Source organism: Caretta caretta, chromosome 14 (assembly GCF_965140235.1).
Source record: "Caretta caretta isolate rCarCar2 chromosome 14, rCarCar1.hap1, whole genome shotgun sequence".
In the NCBI taxonomy this organism is placed as follows: Eukaryota; Metazoa; Chordata; order Testudines; family Cheloniidae; genus Caretta; species Caretta caretta.
In genome coordinates this window covers 42316475-42338991 of record NC_134219.1, presented here as the reverse complement: position 1 = coordinate 42338991, position 22517 = coordinate 42316475, and the positions used below count along the sequence as shown (strand labels likewise).

Here is a 22517-nt window from a genome sequence, read left to right as displayed (position 1 = left end):
AAAACAACCCCAAAACAAACCCCCTCCCGCAACAACAAACCCCCTTTATGTTAAATTTTAACACAAAGTTCCGGTCCCCCCCCCCCAACTGGGGGCCCTGCGGGACTGGGGCTGTGTCTTTAAGAGGAGACTCTCCCCTCCCCCGGGACAGGGGTTGGAGTGAGGCAATTTCCAGTTTTACTTTCACTGTCCCCGGGCGAAGGTTGCGAGCCCAGCGCACGTTTATCGATCGGAGCAAACCCCGTTTCTGTTCACAACCTTCCCCGGAGAAGCCCCGAGACAAAACTGCAGCTCCTCGATCGCCAGAATGAGCTGAGCCGCCTCCGTGACCGACGGGAACAGGCACCGAGCATGGGACTGTCCCAGCCAGAGGAGCCAAGTCTGACCACACCCGGGAGATGTTAAACTTCTCAGAAGACCCAACCAGGTGGGTTAATTTGCTCCAGAAGGACTGTTTCTAACGTCTAATGCACCAGCCTTATTGCTGGGACAGATTATTCAAAACACAAGGAGTAAATAATCCTGTGAGAATTTGTTTCTCTCTTTCTGGGAACTTGACAGTACGTCTACGTTCAAAGTGAGGGACTGTCACATACATTGCGGATTGTTTTCACAGCAATGTAACACGAGACTTTTACAGCTTGTTGAATTTGTCATGTCTTTGTTTTGCTGAATTTTATTCAAGAGCAGTGAGCCCAAGACTGTTCTTGGGGGAGATCTGTAACTTCCTCTGTTTTGAATACAGAAAATTTCCTGCACCAAACCCAGCGGCCATCAGTCTAGTTTTCTACCTCTTGACTGCGGGGAGGGGGTGAATCCTTTTGTTCTTGTAAAAAATACAATTATGCTCACAATCAATCGAAGCAGAAAACTGCCTCCTTTTCTCCTCCTGAACTCAGTGGGAAGTGAGCATGTGCCTCAAGTTGATCCTGTGTTGAGGAGTGTCACTGAGTAGGGACTTCAGGCCATACTAAAAAAGGGAAATGTATACGTTGTGTAACAAATTATCTCCTCCTGTGTGAAAAGCCATTCAAGGGGCAATATCATGAAGAAACCTATCGGAGTACAGCTATTTACCAATTATGTTTTTGTTTAAAACAATTTTGCTTATTTTTCAAATTTCAATCACGTATTATTGAACAAAAAATTAGATTTTAGTTTTTCTTTTTTTCAGTTTTCATTTTTGCTCCCTTTCCTCCTTTGAGACAGGATAAGGGATGGGCGAATAAAATGTTTTTATTCCATTTGATAAAGGTTTCTCCTTTTGAATCAATTTGAAATATTTTTTTAATTTAGCATCATTTCATTGAAAAATTAGAAACGTTAAAATAATAGGAAAACATCAGTTTTTAAAAAAAAGTCCAAAAGTCATTTTCTATTGAAAAAATCATTTTTGTTCAAACATTTTTGACCAGCTGCAGTGTTGTCAACTCTCATAACTTTTTGTGATTTTTATTTTAAGTCTCACAGTATTTGGTAATTTTCTGAAAGCCCGAATGCTCTAGTTATGAACTGATGTGAGAATCTCAGATTTCATTTCAAGTAAACATGAATTTCTAGCTTTTATGGTTGCAGGGGAAAGTTTAAGATTAAGACCTGAGTGCACACTCAGGGCTCAGAAACCAAATGGCAAAAAATAGGAACTCAAAATGTATTTTTTAAAATATTGATTTTAAGTCAATCACTTATATTTTTTGACCCAATTGTGATTTTTTTTCAATTATGTGTGTGCATGATGGGGAGGGAGGAGAGGATTTTTTGGATTGATTTTCATAAAGAAACAAACATTTTAAAGCACAAAACAACCACAACAATTTACAACTTGCATATGTTCCCAAATACCACATTCTTCATGGATGCTCTAATAAAATTAAGGAATTATGCAGTTTTACAGCTTATCAAAGGTACAAGACCAGACAATCATAGGCATGGGAAGCAGGGGCGTGGGGGGTAGTACAGCGTCCCCAGGTTTTACATGGGGCTCCACTCCCGGTCCCGTGCCTGGGGCTCCCCTCCTGGCCCCGCATGTGGGGAATCCACTCCTGGCCCCATGTCCGCCTCCAGCCTCAGCCCCTTGACCCCTGTTTGTGTCCCTGCACTCCTAGAGACACAGCCCTGGTCCCAGCCCCAGCTCTGAGGGGAAGGGGTGGAGGCCATGGATAGAGGTAAGGGGGGCACGAGGTGAAAAGTTTGGGGGAGTTTCACTGGCTTTCAGCACCCACACTTTAAAAACTGTTCAAGTGCCACTGCAGACAACACAACACCGGACAATACGACACAGATCGAACACGTTAGGGTGGGCCGGGGTTACACTGACTTTTGATTTTTGGATACTGTGGTTGGCAGTGCTGCTGCTCTGTTTTTGAAAGAGACAAACAAATTTCAGCTGTCTTCAATAATTCATCCAATCCAATGTATCCCACCTATTAATGTAAATCTTCGAAGTGCTGTAGTTCTTTGGCAATGGGGTCTGAAGGAAATGTCAGACACTCAGGGTGGATGAAAATTCATCTTTAAAAAATGATTTTTTAAAAGAAAATTTAGATCAGAGGCTTTTCTTTAATGGATTTTTTAAACCAGTATTTAATTTAAATTATCTTTCAAATTAAAATTATGACAACTGATGCTAAGGCATATATATAATGTATAACATTCAAGCAGTACATGTTTGCTGGAGAAGTTTTAAAGAAAATAAGATCAATGAAGTGGTGGAACCAGAATTTGTTGAAGGGCTCACCCAGCATTTGACAGCAATAGCCTCTTCTGCAAGTGCAGAGAAAATATTTTATTCATTTCAATGTACCCAACTAGCTCAGTTCAATGACTCGTCCATTCAAAATTGAGAAACCAGTTGGGAGATGAAAAAGCAGGAAAGTTAGTTTTCCGCTTCCAACCTATCATTAAAAACAAGGTGTGAGAGGATGAGGTCTACCAGCTCTAAAAGCTTGAAGGACATGGTGACCAGAAACAATCCGTCCAACTACAGATAATAGTTCCTTTTTCTAACAAATCAGATTTGAATGCGAAACATGTTTTGGTAAAGTATTTTTCTCTTCCCTAGCCTGTTGTCCAGATCAAGTTACAGTGAAGAGGAAGGTTCTTTCATTCTGTCCTAGGTCCACAATGATCACCTCTCTGCCTCATTTGATCATTTTCTTCATTACTTATCACATTCACAAGCTGGAATCAGGTAGGAATCCCACTGGTCCTGCTGCTGGTTGTAGGATTTGTTTCATCGCAGTGATTTATAAATCATGCCTATTCCACTCCTTTGTACAAAACTGAAAGGAAAAATAAAACAAAAAACCCCAAAACCAAAAAAAAACCCCAAACCCACCCCTAAAACAAATTTCAGATTGGCTCAATATCAGTAAATAAGTCTCCACTTTCTCCCCAACCCTTCTGGAGGAGTAATTCTCCACCCGCTGCATATGAGGCAACGCAGTTTCTCTATCTATCTAAACACTTATATCATTATAGTATCTGTGTGTGAGGCTGTATGAAATATGGGTGACCATTTATAATAACATTGATACCAATATTACAAAATTGCAATAAATCTTATACAAGATATGCCACGAGAAGTAATTCTGCTGCTCTACACTGCGTTGATTAGGCCTCAACTGGAATATTGTGTCCAGTTCTGGGTGCCACATTTCAGAAAAGTTATGGAAAATTGGAGAGAGTGCAGAGTAGAGCAACAAGGATGATTAGGGGTCTGGAAGACATGACCTATGAGGGAAGATTGAAAGAACTGGTTTTGTTTAGTCTGGGAAAGAGAAGACTGAGAGGGGACATGTTAACAGTTTTGAAATACCTAAAAGCTTATTATAAGGAGGAAGGAGAAAAATTGTTCTCCTTAACCTCTGATAGGACAAGAAGCAATAGACTTAAATTGCAGCAAGAAAGGTTTAGGTTGGACCTTAGGAAAACTTCCTAACTGTCAGGGTGGTTAGGCACTGGAATCAATTGCGTAGGGAGGTTGTGGAATCTCCATCATTGCAGATTTTTAAGAGCAGGTTAGACAAACACCTGTCAGGGATGGTCTAGGTGGTGCTGGTCCTGCCATGAGTGCAGGGGGCTGGACTCGATGACCTCTCAAGGTTCCAGTTCTATGATTCTATATGAGGTATCAGTGGAAAAGGCATGATTTACTAAATATGATAACCTTGTTTATAGGTATGTATCATCTTTGTATGGTGAGACATAAATATGTGTGGTATATTTGTGTGTCAATCTTGTGCTGTGCATTTGGGTGACACCCCCAGACAGACCGGCATCAGCACTATCCAGCTTGCTTGATGTCCCATCAAAGGCAATCAGCTGTGGAATGGACCACTGAGAGGAGCCTGGGGCTATGAGTCAGCAGGACATGTAGACAAGGAGCAGAGAGGTAGCCGTGTTAGTCTATATCCACAAAAACAACAAGGAGTCCGGTGGCACCTTAAAGACTAACAGATTTATTTGGGAAAAGCTTATGCCCCAAATAAATCTTAGTCTTTAAGGTGCCACTGGACTCCTTGTTGTTTTTCAGGACATGTAAGGACAGGCCTATGGACAGGGGACTCCAAGTACCTTTTCATGCCCATGTGCTGTGAGTTTGTGTTTGGGACAAAGGATGTACACGCCACATGGCAAAGGATATAAAAAGTCAGCTGCATCTTTTCCATTTTGTCTGCAGTCCTGCTTCTCGCCTCTGGAGTAACTTCCCTACAAACTGAAACTTTGAACAAAGGACTGATAGACCCATTCAAGCTCTAGCAAACTCACCAGTGCTGCTAAGAACCTGATATATGGATTCTGAAGTCTCTTTCATTCATATCTATCTATATCTATCTATCTATCTGATTGCTTAGCAACTCTCTTCTCTTTCGTTCCTTTTCTTTTCTAATAAAACCTTTAGTTTTACATACTAAAGGATTGGCTGGCAGCATGGTATTTTGGGTAAGATTCAAACTAGTATTGATCTGGTAATGTGTCTGGTCCTTTGGGGAATTAAAAGAACATTTTGTAAAGTGAATCGAGTTTTCAGTAATGTCTCACTGTACTGAACCTATTTGCTGATTGGGAGCCAGAGACTGAGATGCAGTAAAGGGGGCTGTGTGATTTCTTTTCTTGATAACAAGTGTGGGGGATCAGGAGCACAGTTTGTGACTGGTTGGTGAATCTAACTATAGTGTAAACCACCAGTTTTGGGAGAAGCTGCTCTCCTTTTTGCAGCCTTCCCTGACGTTGGCATTTCCACTGTGGGCTGCCCTACGCACCTCGGGTCACGCTGAGCATCCTAGTTCACATGCTTGCATCCTCTGTGACCCAATCCTTTCTCAGACACCAAGGCCAACTGGCCTAAAGCTGAAGTGATTTGGCTCAGTGAGGTCAAGGCACGTGGGTCCCAGAGTTGAAGACCCTTGACTGAAAATGTCCTGGCAGTGACCCCGTCTCACTAAATACAGGTGGAGGGGGACAAATGTGGGAAACTCAAGAACCTCAGCTGATCTCAATGAAAATTGTGTCCTCATACGAGGTGAGAGGTGGTGGTCTCCAAAGAAGCTGGGTCCCAAAACATTAGGGTGAAATTCTGGGAGATCTCTGTTGACTTCAGTGGAGTCAGGATTTCATCTTTTCATCCTTCTCATATTCAAACCAATGCTGAGAATCACATCAGAAATATAGTGACAGTCGGAACAGATCACAGAGCTCAGGTACACAGCGTATATACTCAGGTCACCCTGTCTGTTCACGGGGCACTGAAATGGCTCTGTGGCATGTCAAATTAATATATGGGGAGTTATCAGTGACACCTATACATGAGCTGGCCTGTCACTTATTAATGTAACTCTTCCCCCCACCCTTTTCAGTTGTTTCTTACTGTGCAAAATTTTCAATGTTCAGGCTGGAAATTTGCATACCAGGTGTCTGCCCCAGGCTGAATTTTTGGAAAGTTTGAACCTATTGAATCAGTCATGAATATGTTTTATTTTCTCTCTCTGAGGTTGTTCTCTTTTTGCTTTGGTGTATTTCACAGCCCAGTTCAGAGTGATGGGTCCTGATCACCCTGTCACTGCCATTTTGGGTGAGAACATTGTGTTACCCTGTCACCTGTCCCCCAGGATGAGCGCTGAGAACATGGAGGTGAGATGGTTCCGATCTGAGTTCACTTCAGTTGTGCACCTGTATCATGAAGGAAAGGATCAGTATGGAGAGCAGATGCCAGACTATCATGGAAGGACGGAGCTTTTGAAAACTGGCATCCTAGATGGGAATGTTTCCTTGCAGATTCTTAATATCAGACGCTCAGATGAAGGACAATACAGCTGTTCTGTGGAAGATGGTTCTTTTTATGAAGAAGCCCTGTTGGAACTGAAGGTAGCAGGTCAGCAGCTCTTGTCTGTATTATCTCATCCTGGGCTGCAGTTTTTGTTCTTTTCTACTGCAACAACTATGACTAGCAACTTGTGAATTATTTTAGAGTAACACAATGTGACTAGATTTCAGCACACGACCACATTCAGACACTTTGGAAAATATGCTGAAAACTTTCCCAACGTTTTATTAAAGACATTTTCAGAATGGTCAAGAGATTTCCTTGCCCAAAAAATGTTCTTGACTAACTCCAAAAGGAGGGAGAGAAAGGAGGGAAAAGACTTCTAGACAGATATGGGCCTGAACGCGAGAAAAGTAGGTCTGCTGAACTAGGTCACTCAGGGGTGTGAAAAACACACGCCCCATGAGCGACAAAACTAAGCTGACCTAAGTCGCCATGCAAGCAGGGCTGGGTCAACAGAAGAATTCTTCTGTCAACCTAGCTCCTGCCTCTCAGAGAGGGGTGTCACCTGTGACGCCAGGAGAAGTCCTGCCCTTGGTGTAAGTAGTGTCTACATTGAAGCACCACAGAGGTGAAGCTGCGCTGCTGTAGCCTCTCACGTGTGGACGGCCCCTGGTCTTCCAATTCCTCTGCTGTCGTTCTGAGGCCTGGCTGAGGTGGGACTGCCAGGTGTACAGGCCTTCTGACGTGGTCACTACTGGTGATTATTTAGGGGTGCAGTCAAAATCAGTTGCAGCTTTCTCATTGGCTGAGGCCACATAAAGGTGGGGGAGGGACAAGTTAAGTATTTACTGCTAGCAGATGAGGCCGAGCGTTTGTGCCCTGCTGCTCTGACACAGGAATCATGGAGCCAGTTAGATTGATTGATTGATTTAAAAAGAGAACAAACAAAATGTTTATCCAATATACTAAAATCTGGCTTTTTGAAAAATTCATATTCCACTAGGTATTTAAATGAAGTGGCCAGATTTCCAAAGGTGTTCAATGCTCCCTTGCTTTTCGGTGGAGAGGACAATATCTCTCCTTATTCAGTGAAATTATTTTAAATATTTGTTCACATGTTTTCCTGTGTCCATGCGTATTGGGAATTCATAGAATCATAGAATCATAGAATATCAGGGTTGGAAGGGACCCCAGAAGGTCATCTAGTCCAACCCCCTGCTCAAAGCAGGACCAATTTCCAGTTAAATCATCCCAGCCAGGGCTTTGTCAAGCCTGACCTTAAAAACCTCTAAGGAAGGAGATTCTACCACCTCCCTAGGTAACGCATTCCAGTGTTTCACCACCCTCTTAGTGAAAAAGTTTTTCCTAATATCCAATCTAAACCTCCCCCACTGCAACTTGATACCATTACTCTTCATTCTGTCATCTGCTACCATTGAGAACAGTCTAGAGCCATCCTCTTTGGAACCCCCTTTCAGGTAGTTGAAAGCAGCTATCAAATCCCCCCTCATTCTTCTCTTCTGCAGGCTAAACAATCCCAGCTCCCTCAGCCTCTCCTCATAACTCATGTGTTCCAGTCCCCTAATCATTTTTGTTGCCCTTCGCTGGACTCTCTCCAATTTATCCACATCCTTCTTGAAGTGTGGGGCCCAAAACTGGACACAGTACTCCAGATGAGGCCTCACCAATGTCGAATAGAGGGGAACGATCACGTCCCTCGATCTGCTCGCTATGCCCCTACTTATACATCCCAAAATGCCATTGGCCTTCTTGGCAACAAGGGCACACTGCTGACTCATATCCAGCTTCTCGTCCACTGTCACCCCTAGGTCCTTTTCCGCAGAACTGCTGCCTAGCCATTCGGTCCCTAGTCTGTAGCTGTGCATTGGGTTCTTCCGTCCTAAGTGCAGGACCCTGCACTTATCCTTATTGAACCTCATCAGATTCCTTTTGGCCCAATCCTCCAATTTGTCTAGGTCCTTCTGTATCCTATCCCTCCCCTCCAGCGTATCTACCACTCCTCCCAGTTTAGTATCATCCGCAGATTTGCTGAGAGTGCAATCCACACCATCCTCCAGATCATTTATGAAGATATTGAATAAAACCGGCCCCAGGACCGACCCTTGGGGCACTCCACTTGATACCGGCTGCCAACTAGACATGGAGCCATTGATCACTACCCGTTGAGCCCGACAATCTAGCCAGCTTTCTACCCACCTTATAGTGCATTCATCCAGCCCATACTTCCTTAACTTGCTGACAAGAATACTGTGGGAGACCGTGTCAAAAGCTTTGCTAAAGTCAAGAAACAATACATCCACTGCTTTCCCTTCATCCACAGAACCAGTAATCTCATCATAAAAGGCGATTAGATTAGTCAGGCATGACCTTCCCTTGGTGAATCCATGCTGGCTGTTCCTGATCACTTTCCTCTCATGCAAGTGCTTCAGGATTGATTCTTTGAGGACCTGCTCCATGATTTTTCCAGGGACTGAGGTGAGGCTGACTGGCCTGTAGTTCCCAGGATCCTCCTTCTTCCCTTTTTTAAAGATTGGCACTACATTAGCCTTTTTCCAGTCATCCGGGACTTCCCCGGTTCGCCACGAGTTTTCAAAGATAATGGCCAATGGCTCTGCAATCACAGCCGCCAATTCCTTCAGCACTCTCGGATGCAACTCGTCCGGCCCCATGGACTTGTGCACGTCCAGCTTTTCTAAATAGTCCCTAACCACCTCTATCAGCACAGAGGGCTGGCCATCTCTTCCCCATTTTGTGATGCCCAGCGCAGCAGTCTGGGAGCTGACCTTGTTAGTGAAAACAGAGGCAAAAAAAGCATTGAGTACATTAGCTTTTTCCACATCCTCTGTCACTAGGTTGCCTCCCTCATTCAGTAAGGGGCCCACACATTCCTTGGCTTTCTTCTTGTTGCCAACATACCTGAAGAAACCCTTCTTGTTACTCTTGACATCTCTGGCTAGCTGCAGCTCCAGGTGCGATTTGGCTCTCCTGATATCATTCCTACATGCCCGAGCAATATTTTTATACTCTTCCCTGGTCATATGTCCAACCTTCCACTTCTTGTAAGCTTCTTTTTTATGTTTAAGATCCGCTAGGATTTCACCATTAAGCCAAGCTGGTCGCCTGCCATATTTACTATTCTTTCGACTCATCGGGATGGTTTGTCCCTGTAACCTCAACAGGGATTCCTTGAAATACAGCCAGCTCTCCTGGACTCCTTTCCCCTTCAAGTTAGTCCCCCAGGAGATCCTGGCCATCCGTTCCCTGAGGGAGTCGAAGTCTGCTTTCCTGAAGTCCAGGGTCCGTATCCTGCTGCTTACCTTTCTTCCCTGCGTCAGGATCCTGAACTCAACCAACTCATGGTCACTGCCTCCCAGATTCCCATCCACTTTTGCTTCCCCCACTAATTCTACCCGGTTTGTGAGCAGTAGGTCAAGAAAAGCGCCCCCCCTAGTTGGCTCCTCTAGCACTTGCGCCAGGAAATTGTCCCCTACGCTTTCCAAAAACTTCCTGGATTGTCTATGCACCGCTGTATTGCTCTCCCAGCAGATATCAGGAAAATTAAAGTCACCCATGAGAATCAGGGCATGCGATCTAGTAGCTTCCGATATTCAGAAATTCCATTGTTCATTTATCCCTTCTACATGAGCAAGTGATCTTGAGTGGGAGTAATGGATCCACAATCTATCACTCATCCTTTTTTAGCTGTTAAGTTACCCCATTGATTTATCACACATTTACGTAATTTTCCTCTAGGTTTGGGCTCCAATCCTCTCATCTCTGTGGAGAGTCACCAGGATGGAGGGATCCGGATGGTTTGTCAATCGGCTGGTTGGTATCCAGAGCCCAAGGTTCTATGGCGAGATCTCAGTGGGCAAGAATTACCATCACTCTCTGAAGCAAAATCCCTCAGGGATAGTGGCCTGTTTGAAACAGAAAATTCTATTATTATAAAAGAACGTTCAAACCAGAACCTGTCCTGTTTGATCAGGAACACCGTTCTCAATCAAGAAAAGGAATCAACAGTTTATATAGCAGGTCAGTTACCAGCTAAACCCACACACTGAAATCACCTCCATCAGAAACAAAACAAAACATAGGAAACAAAGAACTGAAGCATCTGTTGTGCATATTTTACAACCTACCTAAAAACAAAGAAGTTCAGAAACTGGAACCTTAACAGGGTCACAACTCAGGCAATCTGATTGCCTTAATTTTGCACATTCAGAGTTATCAGAGTTTTGGGTTTCATGTAAATTTAATCTTCACTCTGATACTCCTGAAACTCTTACTTTAAAAAAAAAAAAGAGAGAGACTGATTTTGAGAAGAGTTTGTTCTTAAAAACTTAACTTCCCCTCAGTGATTTTTTTTGAATGTAGCAATTTTTATACCATCGTTTGTTTGCTATCTTTTCTATAAGTGAAATGTCACCAAATGATGTGGGCTTGTTTCTGTTGACATTCAGTGGGGCTTGTGCTCATAACTCACTTTGCCTTTGTCTACACACAAAAGCTGCCCTGATTATCTCCTGAGTTATTGATGAAAACCCTTGTTTGAATGCTCTTATTTCAGTTTCAGTGTCCTATATATTTAGTGTAAGTTAGTTCCTTACTGATTTATACTAAATGGATAAAGGACACTATTAAGCTGATTGAGAAAACCTTAAATTGTAAATCAGTTTAGTTAAATTGGGGCAATCCTCTTACATGGTCAGCTGTGGAATCAGTGTAACAATGACTGCATGAGTGTTACACCAATTTCACGAAACCAGGGCACAAATCCTGTGTGGAGAAGGCCTTAGGCATGTTTGAAATGCCCACCCTGGCTAGATGATGTAAATGCTGTAAACACAAGAACAGCAAAAGAAGATGAATCAATTTCTAGCACTTAATGTTTGGATTCATTGCAATTATGATGCATCGAAATAATTGAGGAAATTATTAGTGACTCACCAAAATATTCTAACGACTTCTGCAATTTCTGAATGTTGCTGAACAGTGAGGACCAAATTGTTTGCTGGCATAACTCCACTGAAGTCAATGAGGTTTTGTGAGCAAAGAATTTGCCCCTCAGCTCAATAAAGCTCTGAATAGCATGACTCAAACCAGGCCTGTTCATTCACTGGTTGATCAGTGCTAAAGCTGTGTTGGTTGGAGTAATTTTTAAAATCAGGTTTTGGTCTTTTGTGCAGCGTGGGGGGGGGGGGGTGTCATGTTTTCACTCTTACTTCACATACGTCCTGCTGGGGACTATTTATATATTTACATGCAATAGAAAAAAATTAGTTTTGTCCCTGCTTTCAAACTAATGCAAATCCTGGGGGTTTATTTTTCAGATTCCTTTTTCCCGAGGGTGAATCCATGGATGGTGGCTCTGAGTGTGATCCTGCTGGTTTTGTTTGGTTTCATTGGCCTCACTGTTTATCTATTTAAAATAAAAGGTAAATGTCACAGGGGAAAATTTAGTGAAATTAACAAGAAATTTTCTTCTAATAAATGAAAAAAGGGAAGAATGAAATTTTACACTGGGCCAAGCAGGGGAAGCACAGACGTGCCCTGTGCTCCCCGCAGCAGAAAACGTTACTAAGGTTCCCATTTGCTCCAGGGGGCAGTGATCTTCATCGGCCCTTTACAGGCCCAGAATATTTCTCCCCCAGAACTGCCTCAGTTAAGCTGAATGGAGCACTTGGGGAAGGGGGGGGAAGAGTGATCCAAAACCTTCTCCACTCCTCACTCTTTTCTGCCCACTTCCCACCCAGCTGTGCAGTTATTCCCTCCTCAGTCCCCATGGACAAATTTCATCCCAATAGATAATATTAAAAAAATATACACAGTAGAAAAGAGGGGTCTGAATAGACATGAGCTCTGAGACTTAACCTGAGTTCTGAAAATGGTGAGGAACAAGAAGTCAGAGATGGAGAAGGGAAACCTTTTTCTCCTGGTGTTGAGAACATGAAACCCCTCAAAGGCTCATGAATTGTATAATCACTGTGCAACTTTCACGAAATGCAGACAACTGTATAACCAAGGGAAGAATGCTCCTAATAAGAATTTATATTTATTTCTGTTTATTTTTAATGGAACACGATATAGAAATCTGTAAGAGTTGTGCTCTTTCCTCCAACAAGTAAAACTTCTGTACAAATTTGACTCCTCATAAGGGTATTTCTTTGTTTTTCTGTGAATTTTTGGGGTGGAGTTTTTTTAACCAGAAAAAGATGAAAGCCCAGATACTGTGTCACTAACATCAGTTAGATCTTTGCCATTGACTTCAATGAGTGTAGGATTAAGCACTGAATGCACAAGTCAAATTGCTAAAAAAATAATGCTGATAATTTGAGGGCCAGAAATTCGAGTCTGCACCCCAGAGCTCCCAGCAAAGCCAATGGGAATGTGAGAGATAATACAAGAAGCAGGATTGGACTCTAATGGATAGATTTTTAAAGGTATTTGGTCAGTTAACTCTCACTGAAATCAGTGAGAGTTAGGCTCCTCAATGCCTTGAAAAATCAGACCCTAATTCCATAAGGAATTCAAACCTTTCAGAATTGTAAATCCTTGAAAATAATCAGTTACTCTTGGACACTTAACTCTAGTGTGGCTACATGGCTCGTTAAACATGAATGAAATGTTTGGTATTCAGGGGCCAGGCGTTCATATCATGAAAAAACTTCTTTAAATCTCCATTAACTGGAAATTTTCTTAAATAACTTGTATTTCCATCTGTTTGCTTTATTTCATTTCTTTAGGGAAACATCTTGGAGAAATCAGTAAGTTCAATTTTTCTCCACATAGAACCTTTTCCATTGAGTTGTTTGATGTTTTATTATTTATGATGATCATTATTAAAGAGAGATCAATTTGAGTATCACATGAAATATCAGGGATAATGTATTGATAATTATTCAGTATGTGGGTAAGAGAAAACCAGAAAGAAAATGTTCTTTGAAATGTATCTTCTCTGAGGGTGAAATCCACATGGTGCTGGAGGCACCATGACATGGGGGACCAGGAGGACTCTGTGCCCTCAAATGTCCTCTTGCCTCATCTGACAAGTAAATAATTTGGTCCAATGTGGCTCTTGTGTGTAATTATATTGGAGGAGGAGTTGTTCATTTTTTCATTTAATGTTAAAAGGAAATTGGGATGAGATTAACCCTGATCAATTTCACCCCAACTGGTAATATGAAAAGTGAGACACGATGTTTCACAAAACTCAGACAACCGAATATCCATGAGAAAAATGCTCCTAATAATAATTTATATTTATTTCTGTTTTTTGGGGGTTTTTTTAGGGAAACGTGATACAAAAATCAGTAAGAGTTGTGTCCTTTTCTCCAGCAAGGATAACTTTGTTCAACTTTGTCTCCTCATGTTTTATTTTTTAAATGAGAAAAACATGAATGCCCTGATGCTGCACCACGAACATCAGTTAGAGCTGGGCCTTTGATTTCAACGAGTGTAGGATCCAACACTAAATGCACAAGTCACATCACTAAAAGAATAATGTTGATAATTTTAGGGCCCAATATTACCATCCGTGCACACCTAAAGCTCCCAGCAAAGTGAATGGGAACATGGAATATGCAAGGAAGTGGGAATGGGCTCTAAGGGTAGCTTTTTAAAGGTATTTGGACACCTAATGCCAATTGAAATCAGTGGGAGTTAGGAACCTAAATACCTTTAAAAATCTGGCCCTAATTCCCTAGGGAATTCAAAACTTTCAGAACTGTAAATCCATGCAGATAATGAGTTATTTTTTGATACTTTACCCTAGTGTAGACACGAAATGAGCCCAAATGTCTACACCACAGTTTTACAGGCCCCCAGCCCATGTCTTGTGAGCCTGGTTAGCTGCCATGGGTCAATTGGGGGTATTCAGTTGCTGTGTAGCCGCACCCTATGGGGCTTCGCAGGTGCTCCATGCCCTGCCTGTGGGTTGGAAAGGGACTCTTCTCTCCAGACCTCAGTAGTTTCCCTGCCCATTGCCTGGATCAATGGGTATGAGAGGGACAGGCTGCATGATGGGAGGCTGGGGCTGATTCCATCCTGGAAGAGATGCACTTAATTAGTGTGTATTTGTTTCTGATTCTTTGTTACCTAGATGATCTTCAAAGTGAACTTGGTGAGTGTTTCTATTTCTCGAATGCAGCCTTTTCCGTGGTGTTGAAACTATCTCTGGATCTCTCGATCTCTCACCCTTCCGCCAGGTGGAGTCGGCAGCACCAAGGACTGGGTGCAGTGTGAAGGGTTCCTCTTAGCAATACAAAGCAGAAAAACCTTAAGACCCCACCCAGTAATCTGGGCAAATTTCACTCCTGAGCCTCTATAATGGCCCCTTTAAGGCTTATAGCGGCACAGCCGTACCCCTGCAGCTGCCCTGCAATGGGCTCTCCCGTGTAGCCGCTCTATGCCGACCTCCCACCAGCATAATTTAAGCCCCCCCAACGAGCGACAGTAGCTATGTCTGTGGGAGAGTGTCTCCCGCCAACATAGCACTGTCCACACCGGTGCTTTTCTCGGTGAAACTTTTGTCAGTCAGGGGCCTGCTTTCTTCTTTCCCTGACTGACAAAAGTTTTACTGACAAAAGTGCTAGTTTATGCACAGGATAAGAGACAAAACTTCCCACTCACCCGCCCTGAGTGTAACAAAAGAAAACTTTTATTACAAGGCAAAGGGAACCCAGCATTGTTTTGGGAAAACACCACAGCCATGATTCGAAAGCATGTAACCCTAAGCAAACCCCCACCCCACAGTACATTGGGCAGTGTCCTTTGCCTCAGTTTCCCACCTTGCCATATGAAAATCCAATGAGCGAATGACCTGTAACACACCACTCCCCTCTCCCGCCGCTGCAGCCCACTCACAGGTGGTTGTCCTTAATCAGCCAAGACCCAGAGGTCAGAGGTGCCCTCACATGGATTCACCTCCCACCCCGAAACGTGTGTGTGTGTTTGGTGAGGGGCATTGAGCAACACGTCTGCTGCTGCTTCCACCTCTGCAACTGGCTTGCTGCTGCTGCTATCAATGTCACTACTGGCCATAGGTGCCAACAGCCCCGGAGCACCCATGGGGAAAAGTTCGTGGGTGCTCTGCACCCACCCACAGCCAAGCTCCCCCCTCCCACCAGTGCATCTCACCCATTGAGGGCCTCGCTGACCAACTCTTCCCCCTCCCTCCCAGTGCCTGCTGCCTGCCGCAAAACAGCTGTTTCACGGCACTCAGAATTCTCTGGGAAGAAGGGGGAGGAGCGGGGATGCGTCAAGCTTGGGGGAGGAGGCGGGGAAAAGGCGAGGTGGGCACGGGGACTTCGGGAAGGTGGTGGAATGGGGTGGGGGCGGAGCAGGGGTGGGGACTTGCGGAACGGGTGGAATGGGGGTGTGGAGCAGGGATGGGAAGAGGTGGGGTAGGGGTTTGGGGGAAGGGGTGGAGTGGGGGCGAGGCCTGGGGTGGAGCAGGGGGTCGAGCACCCACCGGCCAGAGGGGAAGTCGGCACCTAGGCCCCTGGCTGCTCACTGCCTCCCATCCCTGAAAAAGGGTGAGGGACATCGAGCAACGCCTCTGCTGCCACTCCTGCCTCTGGAACTGGCTCGCGGCGGCTGCTGTCTCTGCCCCGCTGGCTGATGCCTCTGCCGCGGGTTCTGCTGGTTTCTCTGCTGCTGTTCCCTCTGCCACCGCTCAGCTCCACTGGGGTTACCACGGCTGCTGCTGGCCACCCACTGCCACTTCCGCAATGGCGCCTTCTGAGGTTCCCCGACCTGCCCAGGGGCTCCAGCAGGCCGTGTCTCCTGCTGCGTCTCCAGGCTGTTCCCTGCAGCCCTGTCCCCACACCAGGTCTGCGACTTGGCCCCAGGCCTCCTCATCAATGGTTTCAGCTCTTGTAACCGCTGAACTGAAACAAGGGCTCTCCATGGAGTCTAATCAGCTCTGGCTTTCAACACAGGAGAGGGGAGGGGAGGGTCAAATGGTACCTAGGGCTCTCGAAGGAGAGTTCATAGCATCAGGCAGGAACACCTGTCCCCACCCCCTCTGATCTTCACTGGGCTTTGGCATCTCTGCCCCCTGCTTAATTCAGGGTGGGACTTTAAATCAGGGTGTGACTATGACATACCCAGGGTACAATCCAGAGTAATGGGTAGCTGTGTCAGTCCCACCCTGCAACCTGAGTGCCCTATACAATGCTCTGCCTCTGTAGCCTCCTACCTGGACGGCTCACAAACAGCCTCCAGTGAGGCTTGATTCTTTAATTGATTTGCAGATTAACACCAAGGCCTTAGACTGGCATCAGAAGGGGACTGGGAGCCAGTGAAGGGACTGGAACATGGGCCTGATGGGATCACTGTGGCCTAAGCCCTGGAGAAGGCCGGCAGCTGTACTAGGTACCAGCTGGAGCCTTCACACTCAGCTGTACATTCAGTGATCTACAGTAACGCAGCCTGGCCGTGGCAGAGGCAGGGATCACTGTGGCCAGATTCTTGCTCACAGGATGATGTAGAGTTTCCCAGTGAGCTGAGATGTTTAGACACGGATGCTACCTGGTCACCTAGGCCTAGTGAAGGGTCACATAGGACCTGAGTCTTTGCACCTCGACTTTGGTGAATGGGGGCTGTACAAATTCAATGGAATGAAGGGGAGAGTCTTATCTAGTTCTACAAAATGTGTCTCTGCTTTTGAATCACTTTGCTCTTGCCTGGGTTCAGCTTAAGCCAGCTGCTCTTCATTCCAGAGCCCTGGTGTTCCTGCATTTGTAAATCCTTGAAAATAGTCAGTTACTGTTGGACACTTAACTCTAGTGTGGCCACATGGTCAGTAAAACATGAATGAAATGTTTGGTATTTAGGGGCCAGGAATTCATATCATGAAAACACTCCTTGAAATCTCCATTTACTGGAAATCTTCTTAAATAACTTTTATTTCCATCTGTTTACTTTATTTCATTTCTTTAGGGAAACATCTTGGAGAAATCAGTAAATTCAATTTTTCTCCACATAGAACCTTTTCCATTAAGTTGTTTGCTGTTTTATTATTTATGATGATCATTATTAAAGAGAGATCAATTTGAGTATCACATGAAATATCAGGGATAATGTATTGATAATTATTCAGTATGTGGGTAAGAGGAAATCAGAAAGAAAATGTTCATTTTTTCATTTAATGTTAAAAGGAAATTGGGATGAGATTAAGCCTGATCAATTTCACCCCAACTGGTAATATGGAAAGTTATGCACAATGTTCAACTTTCACAAAACTCAGACAACCGTATATCCAAGAGAAAAATGCTCCTAATAATAATTTATATTTATTTCTGTTTTTTAGGGAAACGTGATACAAAAATCAGTAAGTGTTGTGCCCTTTTCTCCAGAAAGGAAAACTTCGAACAAATTTGCCTCCTCGTGTTCTGTTTTTTAAATGAGAAAAACATGAATGCCCTGATGCTGCAGCATTAACATCAATTAGAGCTCTGCCTTTGATTTCAAAGAGTGTAGGATCCAACGCTAAATGCACAAGTCACATCACTAAAAGAATAATGTTGATAATTTTAGGGCCCAATATTACATTCCGTGCACTCCTAAAGCTCCCAGCAAAGTGAATGGGAACATGCAATATGCAAGGAAGCGGGAATGGGCTCTAAGGGTAGCTTTTTAAGGTATTTGGACACCTAATGCCAACTGAAATTAGTGGGAGTTAGGAAGCTAAATACCTTTAAAAATCTGGCCCTAATTCCCTAGGGAATTCAAAACTTTCAGAACTGTAAATCCATGCAGATAATCAGTTATTTTTTGATACTTTACTCTAGTGTAGACACAAAATGAGCCCAAGTGTCTACACCCCAATTTTTCAGGCCCCCAGCCCATGTCTTGTGAGCCTGGTTAGCTGCCATGGGTCAATTGGGGGTATTCAGTTGCTGTGTAGCCACACCCTATGGGGCTTCGCAGGTGCTCTGTGCCCTGCCTGTGGGTTGGAAAGGGACTCTTCTCTCCAGACCTCAGGAGTTTCCCTGCCCATTGCCTGGATGAATGGGTTTGAGAGGGACAGGCTGCATGATGGGAGGCTGGGGTTGATTCCATCCTGGAAGAGATGCACTTAATTAGTGTGTATTTGTTTCTGATTCTTTGTTACCTAGATGATCTTCAAAGTGAACTTGGTGAGTGTTTCTATTTCTCGAATGCAGCCTTTTCCATGGTGTTGAAACTATCTCTGGATCTATCAATCTCTCACCCTTCCGCCAGGTGGAGTCGGCAGCACCAAGGACTGGGTGCAGTGTCAAGGGTTCCTCTTAGCAATACAAAACAGAAAAACCTTGTGACCCCACCCAATAATCTGGGCAAATTTAACTCCTGAGCCTTTTTAAGGCTCTATAATGGCCCCTTTAAGGCTTATAGCGGCACAGCCGTACCCCTGCAGCTGCCCTGCAATGGGCTCTCCCGTGTAGCCGCTCTATGCCGACCTCCCACCAGCATAATTTAACCCCCCCCCCCCCCCAACGAGCGGCAGTAGCTATGTCGGTGGGAGAGTGTCTCCCGCCAACATAGCACTGTCCACACCGGTGCTTTTGTCGGTGAAACTTTTGTCAGTCGGGGGCCTACTTTTTTCATACCCGGACTGACAAAAGTTTTACTGACAAAAGTGCTAGTTTATGCACAGAATAAGAGACAAAACTTCCCACTCACCCGCCCTGAGTGTAACAAAAGAAAACTTTTATTACAAGGGAAAAGAAACCCGGCATTGTTTTGGGAAAACACCACAGCCATAATTCGAAAGCATGTAACCCTAAGCAAACCCCCACCCCACAGTACATTGGGCAGTGTTCTTTGCCTCAGTTTCCCACCTTGCCATGTGAAAATCTGATGAGCGAATGACCTCTGACACACCACTCCCCTCTCCCGCCACTGCAGCCCACTCACAGGTGGTTGTTCTTAATCAGCCAAGACCCAGAGTTCAGAGGTGCCTTCACATGGATTCACCTCCCACCCCTGAAAGGTGTGTGTGTGTTTGGTGAGGGGCATTGAGCAACACGTCCGCTGCTGCTTTGACCTCTGCAACTGGCTTGCTGCTGCTGCTATCACTGTCACCACTGGCCATAGGTGCTGACAGCCCCGGAGCACCCATGGGGAAAAGTTCGTGGGTGCTCTGCACCCACCCACAGCCAAACTTCCCCCTCCCACCAGCGCATCTCACCCATTGAGGGCCTCGCTGACCAACTCTTCCCCCTCCCTCCCAGTGCCTGCTGCCTGCCGCAAAACAGCTGTTTCACGGCACTCAGAATTCTCTGGGAAGAAGGGGGAGGAGCGGGGATGCGGCACGCTTGGGGGAGGAGGCGGGGAAAAGGCGAGGTGGGCACGGGGACTTCGGGAAGGGGGTGGAATGAGGTGGGGCGGGGGCGGAGCAGGGGTGGGGACTTGGGGAAGGGGTGGAATGGGGGGGTGGAGCAGGGGTGGGAAGAGGTGGGGTAGGGGTTTGGGGGAAGGGGTGGAGTGGGGGCGAGGCCTGGGGTGGAGCAGGGGGTCGAGCATCCACCGGCCAGAGGGGAAGTCGGCACCTAGGCCCCTGGCTGCTCACTGCCTCCCATCCCTGAAAAAGGGTGAGGGACATCGAGCAACGCCTCTGCTGCCACTCCTGCCTCTGGAACTGGCTCGCGGCGGCTGCTGTCTCTGCCCCGCTGGCTGATGCCTCTGCCGCGGGTTCTGCTGGTTTCTCTGCTGCTGTTCCCTCTGCCACCGCTCAGCTCCACTGGGGTTACCACGGCTGCTGCTGGCCACCCACTGCCACTTCCGCAATGGCGCCTTCTGAGGTTCCCCGACCTGCCCAGGGGCTCCAGCAGGCCGTGTCTCCTGCTGCGTCTCCAGGCTGTTCCCTGCAGCCCTGTCCCCACACCAGGTCTGCGACTTGGCCCCAGGCCTCCTCATCAATGGTTTCAGCTCTTGCAACCACTGAACTGAAACAAGGGCTCTCCATGGAGTCTAATCAGCTCTGGCTTTCAACACGGGAGAGGGGAGGGGAGGGTCAAATGGTACCTAGGCCTCTCGAAGGGGAATTCATAGCATCAGGCAGGAACACCTGTCCCCACCCCCTCTGATTTTCACTGGGCTTTGGCATCTCTGCCCCCTGTTTAGCCAGTGAGTTTTAATTCAGGGTGTGACTGTGACACACCCAGGGTACAATCCAGAGTAATGGGTAGCTGTGTCAGTCCCACCCTGCAAGCTGGGTGCCCTGTACAACGCTCTGCCTCTGTAGCCTCCTACCTGGACGACTCACAAACAGCCTCCAGTGGGGCTGGATTCTTTAATTGACTTGCAGATTAACACCAAGGCCTTAGACTGGCATCAGAAGGGGACTGGGAGCCAGTGAAGGGACTGGAACATGGGCCTGATGGGTTCACTGTGGCCTAAGCCCTGGAGAAGGCCGGCAGCTGCATTCGGTACCAGCTGGAGCCTTCACACTCAGCTGTAGATTCAGTGATCTACAGCCTGGTGGTGGCAGAGGCAGGGATCACTGTGGCCAGATTCTTGCCCACAGGATGATGCAGAGTTTCCCAGTGAGCTGAGATGTTTAGACACTGATGCTACCTGGTCAACTAGGCCTAGGGAAGGGTCACATGGGACCTGAGTCTTTGCATCTCGACTTTGGTGAATGGGGGCTGTACAAATTCCCAGGAATGAAGGGGAGAGTCTTATCTAGTTCTACAAAATGTGTCTCAGCTTCTGAATCACTTTGCTCTTGCCTGGGTTCAGCTTAAGCCAGCTGCTCTTCATCCCAGAGCCCTGGTGTTCCTGCATTTGTAAATCCTTGAAAATAGTCAGTTACTGTTGGACACTTAACTCTAGTGTGGCCACATGGTTAGTAAAACCATGAATGAAATGTTTGGTGTTTAGGGGCCAGGTGTTCATATCATGAAAACACTCCTTTAAATCTCCATTAACTAGAAATCTTCTTAAATAATTTGTATTTCCATCTGTTTGCTTTATTTCATTTCTTTAGGGAAACATCTTGGAGAAATCAGTAAATTCAATTTTTCTCCACATAGAACCTTTTCCATTAAGTTGTTTGCTGTTTTATTATTTATGATGATCATTATTAAAGAGAGATCAATTTGAGTATCACATGAAATATCAGGGATAATGTATTGATAATTATTCAGTATGTGGGTAAGAGAAAACCAGAAAGAAAATGTTCTTTGAAATGTATCTTCTCGGAGGCTGAAATCCACATGGTGCTGAAGGCACCATGACATGGGGGACCAGGAGGACTCTGTGCCCTCAAATGTCCTCTTGCCTCATCTGACAAGTAAATAATTTGGTCCAATGTGGATCTTGTGTGTAATTATATTGGAGGAGGAGTTGTTCATTTTTTCATTGAATGTTAAAAGGAAACTGGGATGAGATTAAGCCTGATCAGTTTCACCCCAACTGGTAATATGGAAAGTGAGACACGATATTCAACTTTCACAAAACTCAGACAACTGTATATCCATGAGAAAAATGCTCCTAATAATAATTTATATTTATTTCTGTTTTTTTAGGGAACCGTGATACACAAATCAGTAAGTGTTGTGCCCTTTTCTCCAACAAGGAAAACTTTGTACAAATTTGTCTCCTCATATTTTATTTTTTAAATGAGAAAAACATGAATGCCCTGATGCTGCACCACGAACATCAGTTAGAGCTGTGCCTTTGATTTCAACAAGTGTAGGATCCAACGCTAAATGCACAAGTCACATCACTAAAAGAATAATGTTGATAATTTTAGGGTGCAATATTACATTCCGTGCACTCCTAAAGCTCCCAGCAAAGTGAATGGGAACATGGAATATGCAAGGAATCGGCATTGGGCTCTAAGGGTAGCTTTTTAAAGGTATTTGGACACCTAATGCCAATTGAAATCAGTGGGAGTTAGGAACCTAAATACCTTTAAAAATCTGGCCCTAATTCCCTAGGGAATTCAAAACTTTCAGAACTGTAAATCCATGCAGATAATCAGTTATTTTTTGATACTTTACTCTAGTGTAGACACAAAATGAGCCCAAGTGTCTACACCACAATTTTACAGGCCCCCAGCCCATGTCTTGTGAACCTAGTTAGCTGCCATGGGTCAATTGGGGGTATTCAGTTGCTGTGTAGCCGCACCCTATGGGACTTGGCAGGTGCTCCGTGCCCTGCCTGTGGGTTGGAAAGGGACTCTTCTCTCCAGACCTCAGTAGTTTCCCTGCCCATTGCCTGGATGAATGGGTTT

The 22517-nt window shown here is 45.2% G+C and overlaps 1 protein-coding gene across 1 annotated transcript; it reads left to right on the top strand.

The window, feature by feature from the left end:
• Positions 1 to 169: 169 nt before the first annotated feature.
• On the top strand, positions 170 to 12446 carry LOC142069260 (butyrophilin subfamily 1 member A1-like). Its single transcript, XM_075119871.1, has 5 exons — positions 170 to 427; positions 3062 to 3190; positions 6026 to 6373; positions 10043 to 10324; positions 11623 to 12446. Exons 2-5 carry the CDS (start codon positions 3124 to 3126, stop codon positions 11784 to 11786), a joined length of 861 nt encoding a protein of 286 aa, XP_074975972.1. The 5' UTR covers positions 170 to 427; positions 3062 to 3123; the 3' UTR covers positions 11787 to 12446.
• The last annotated feature ends 10071 nt before the right edge of the window (positions 12447 to 22517 follow it).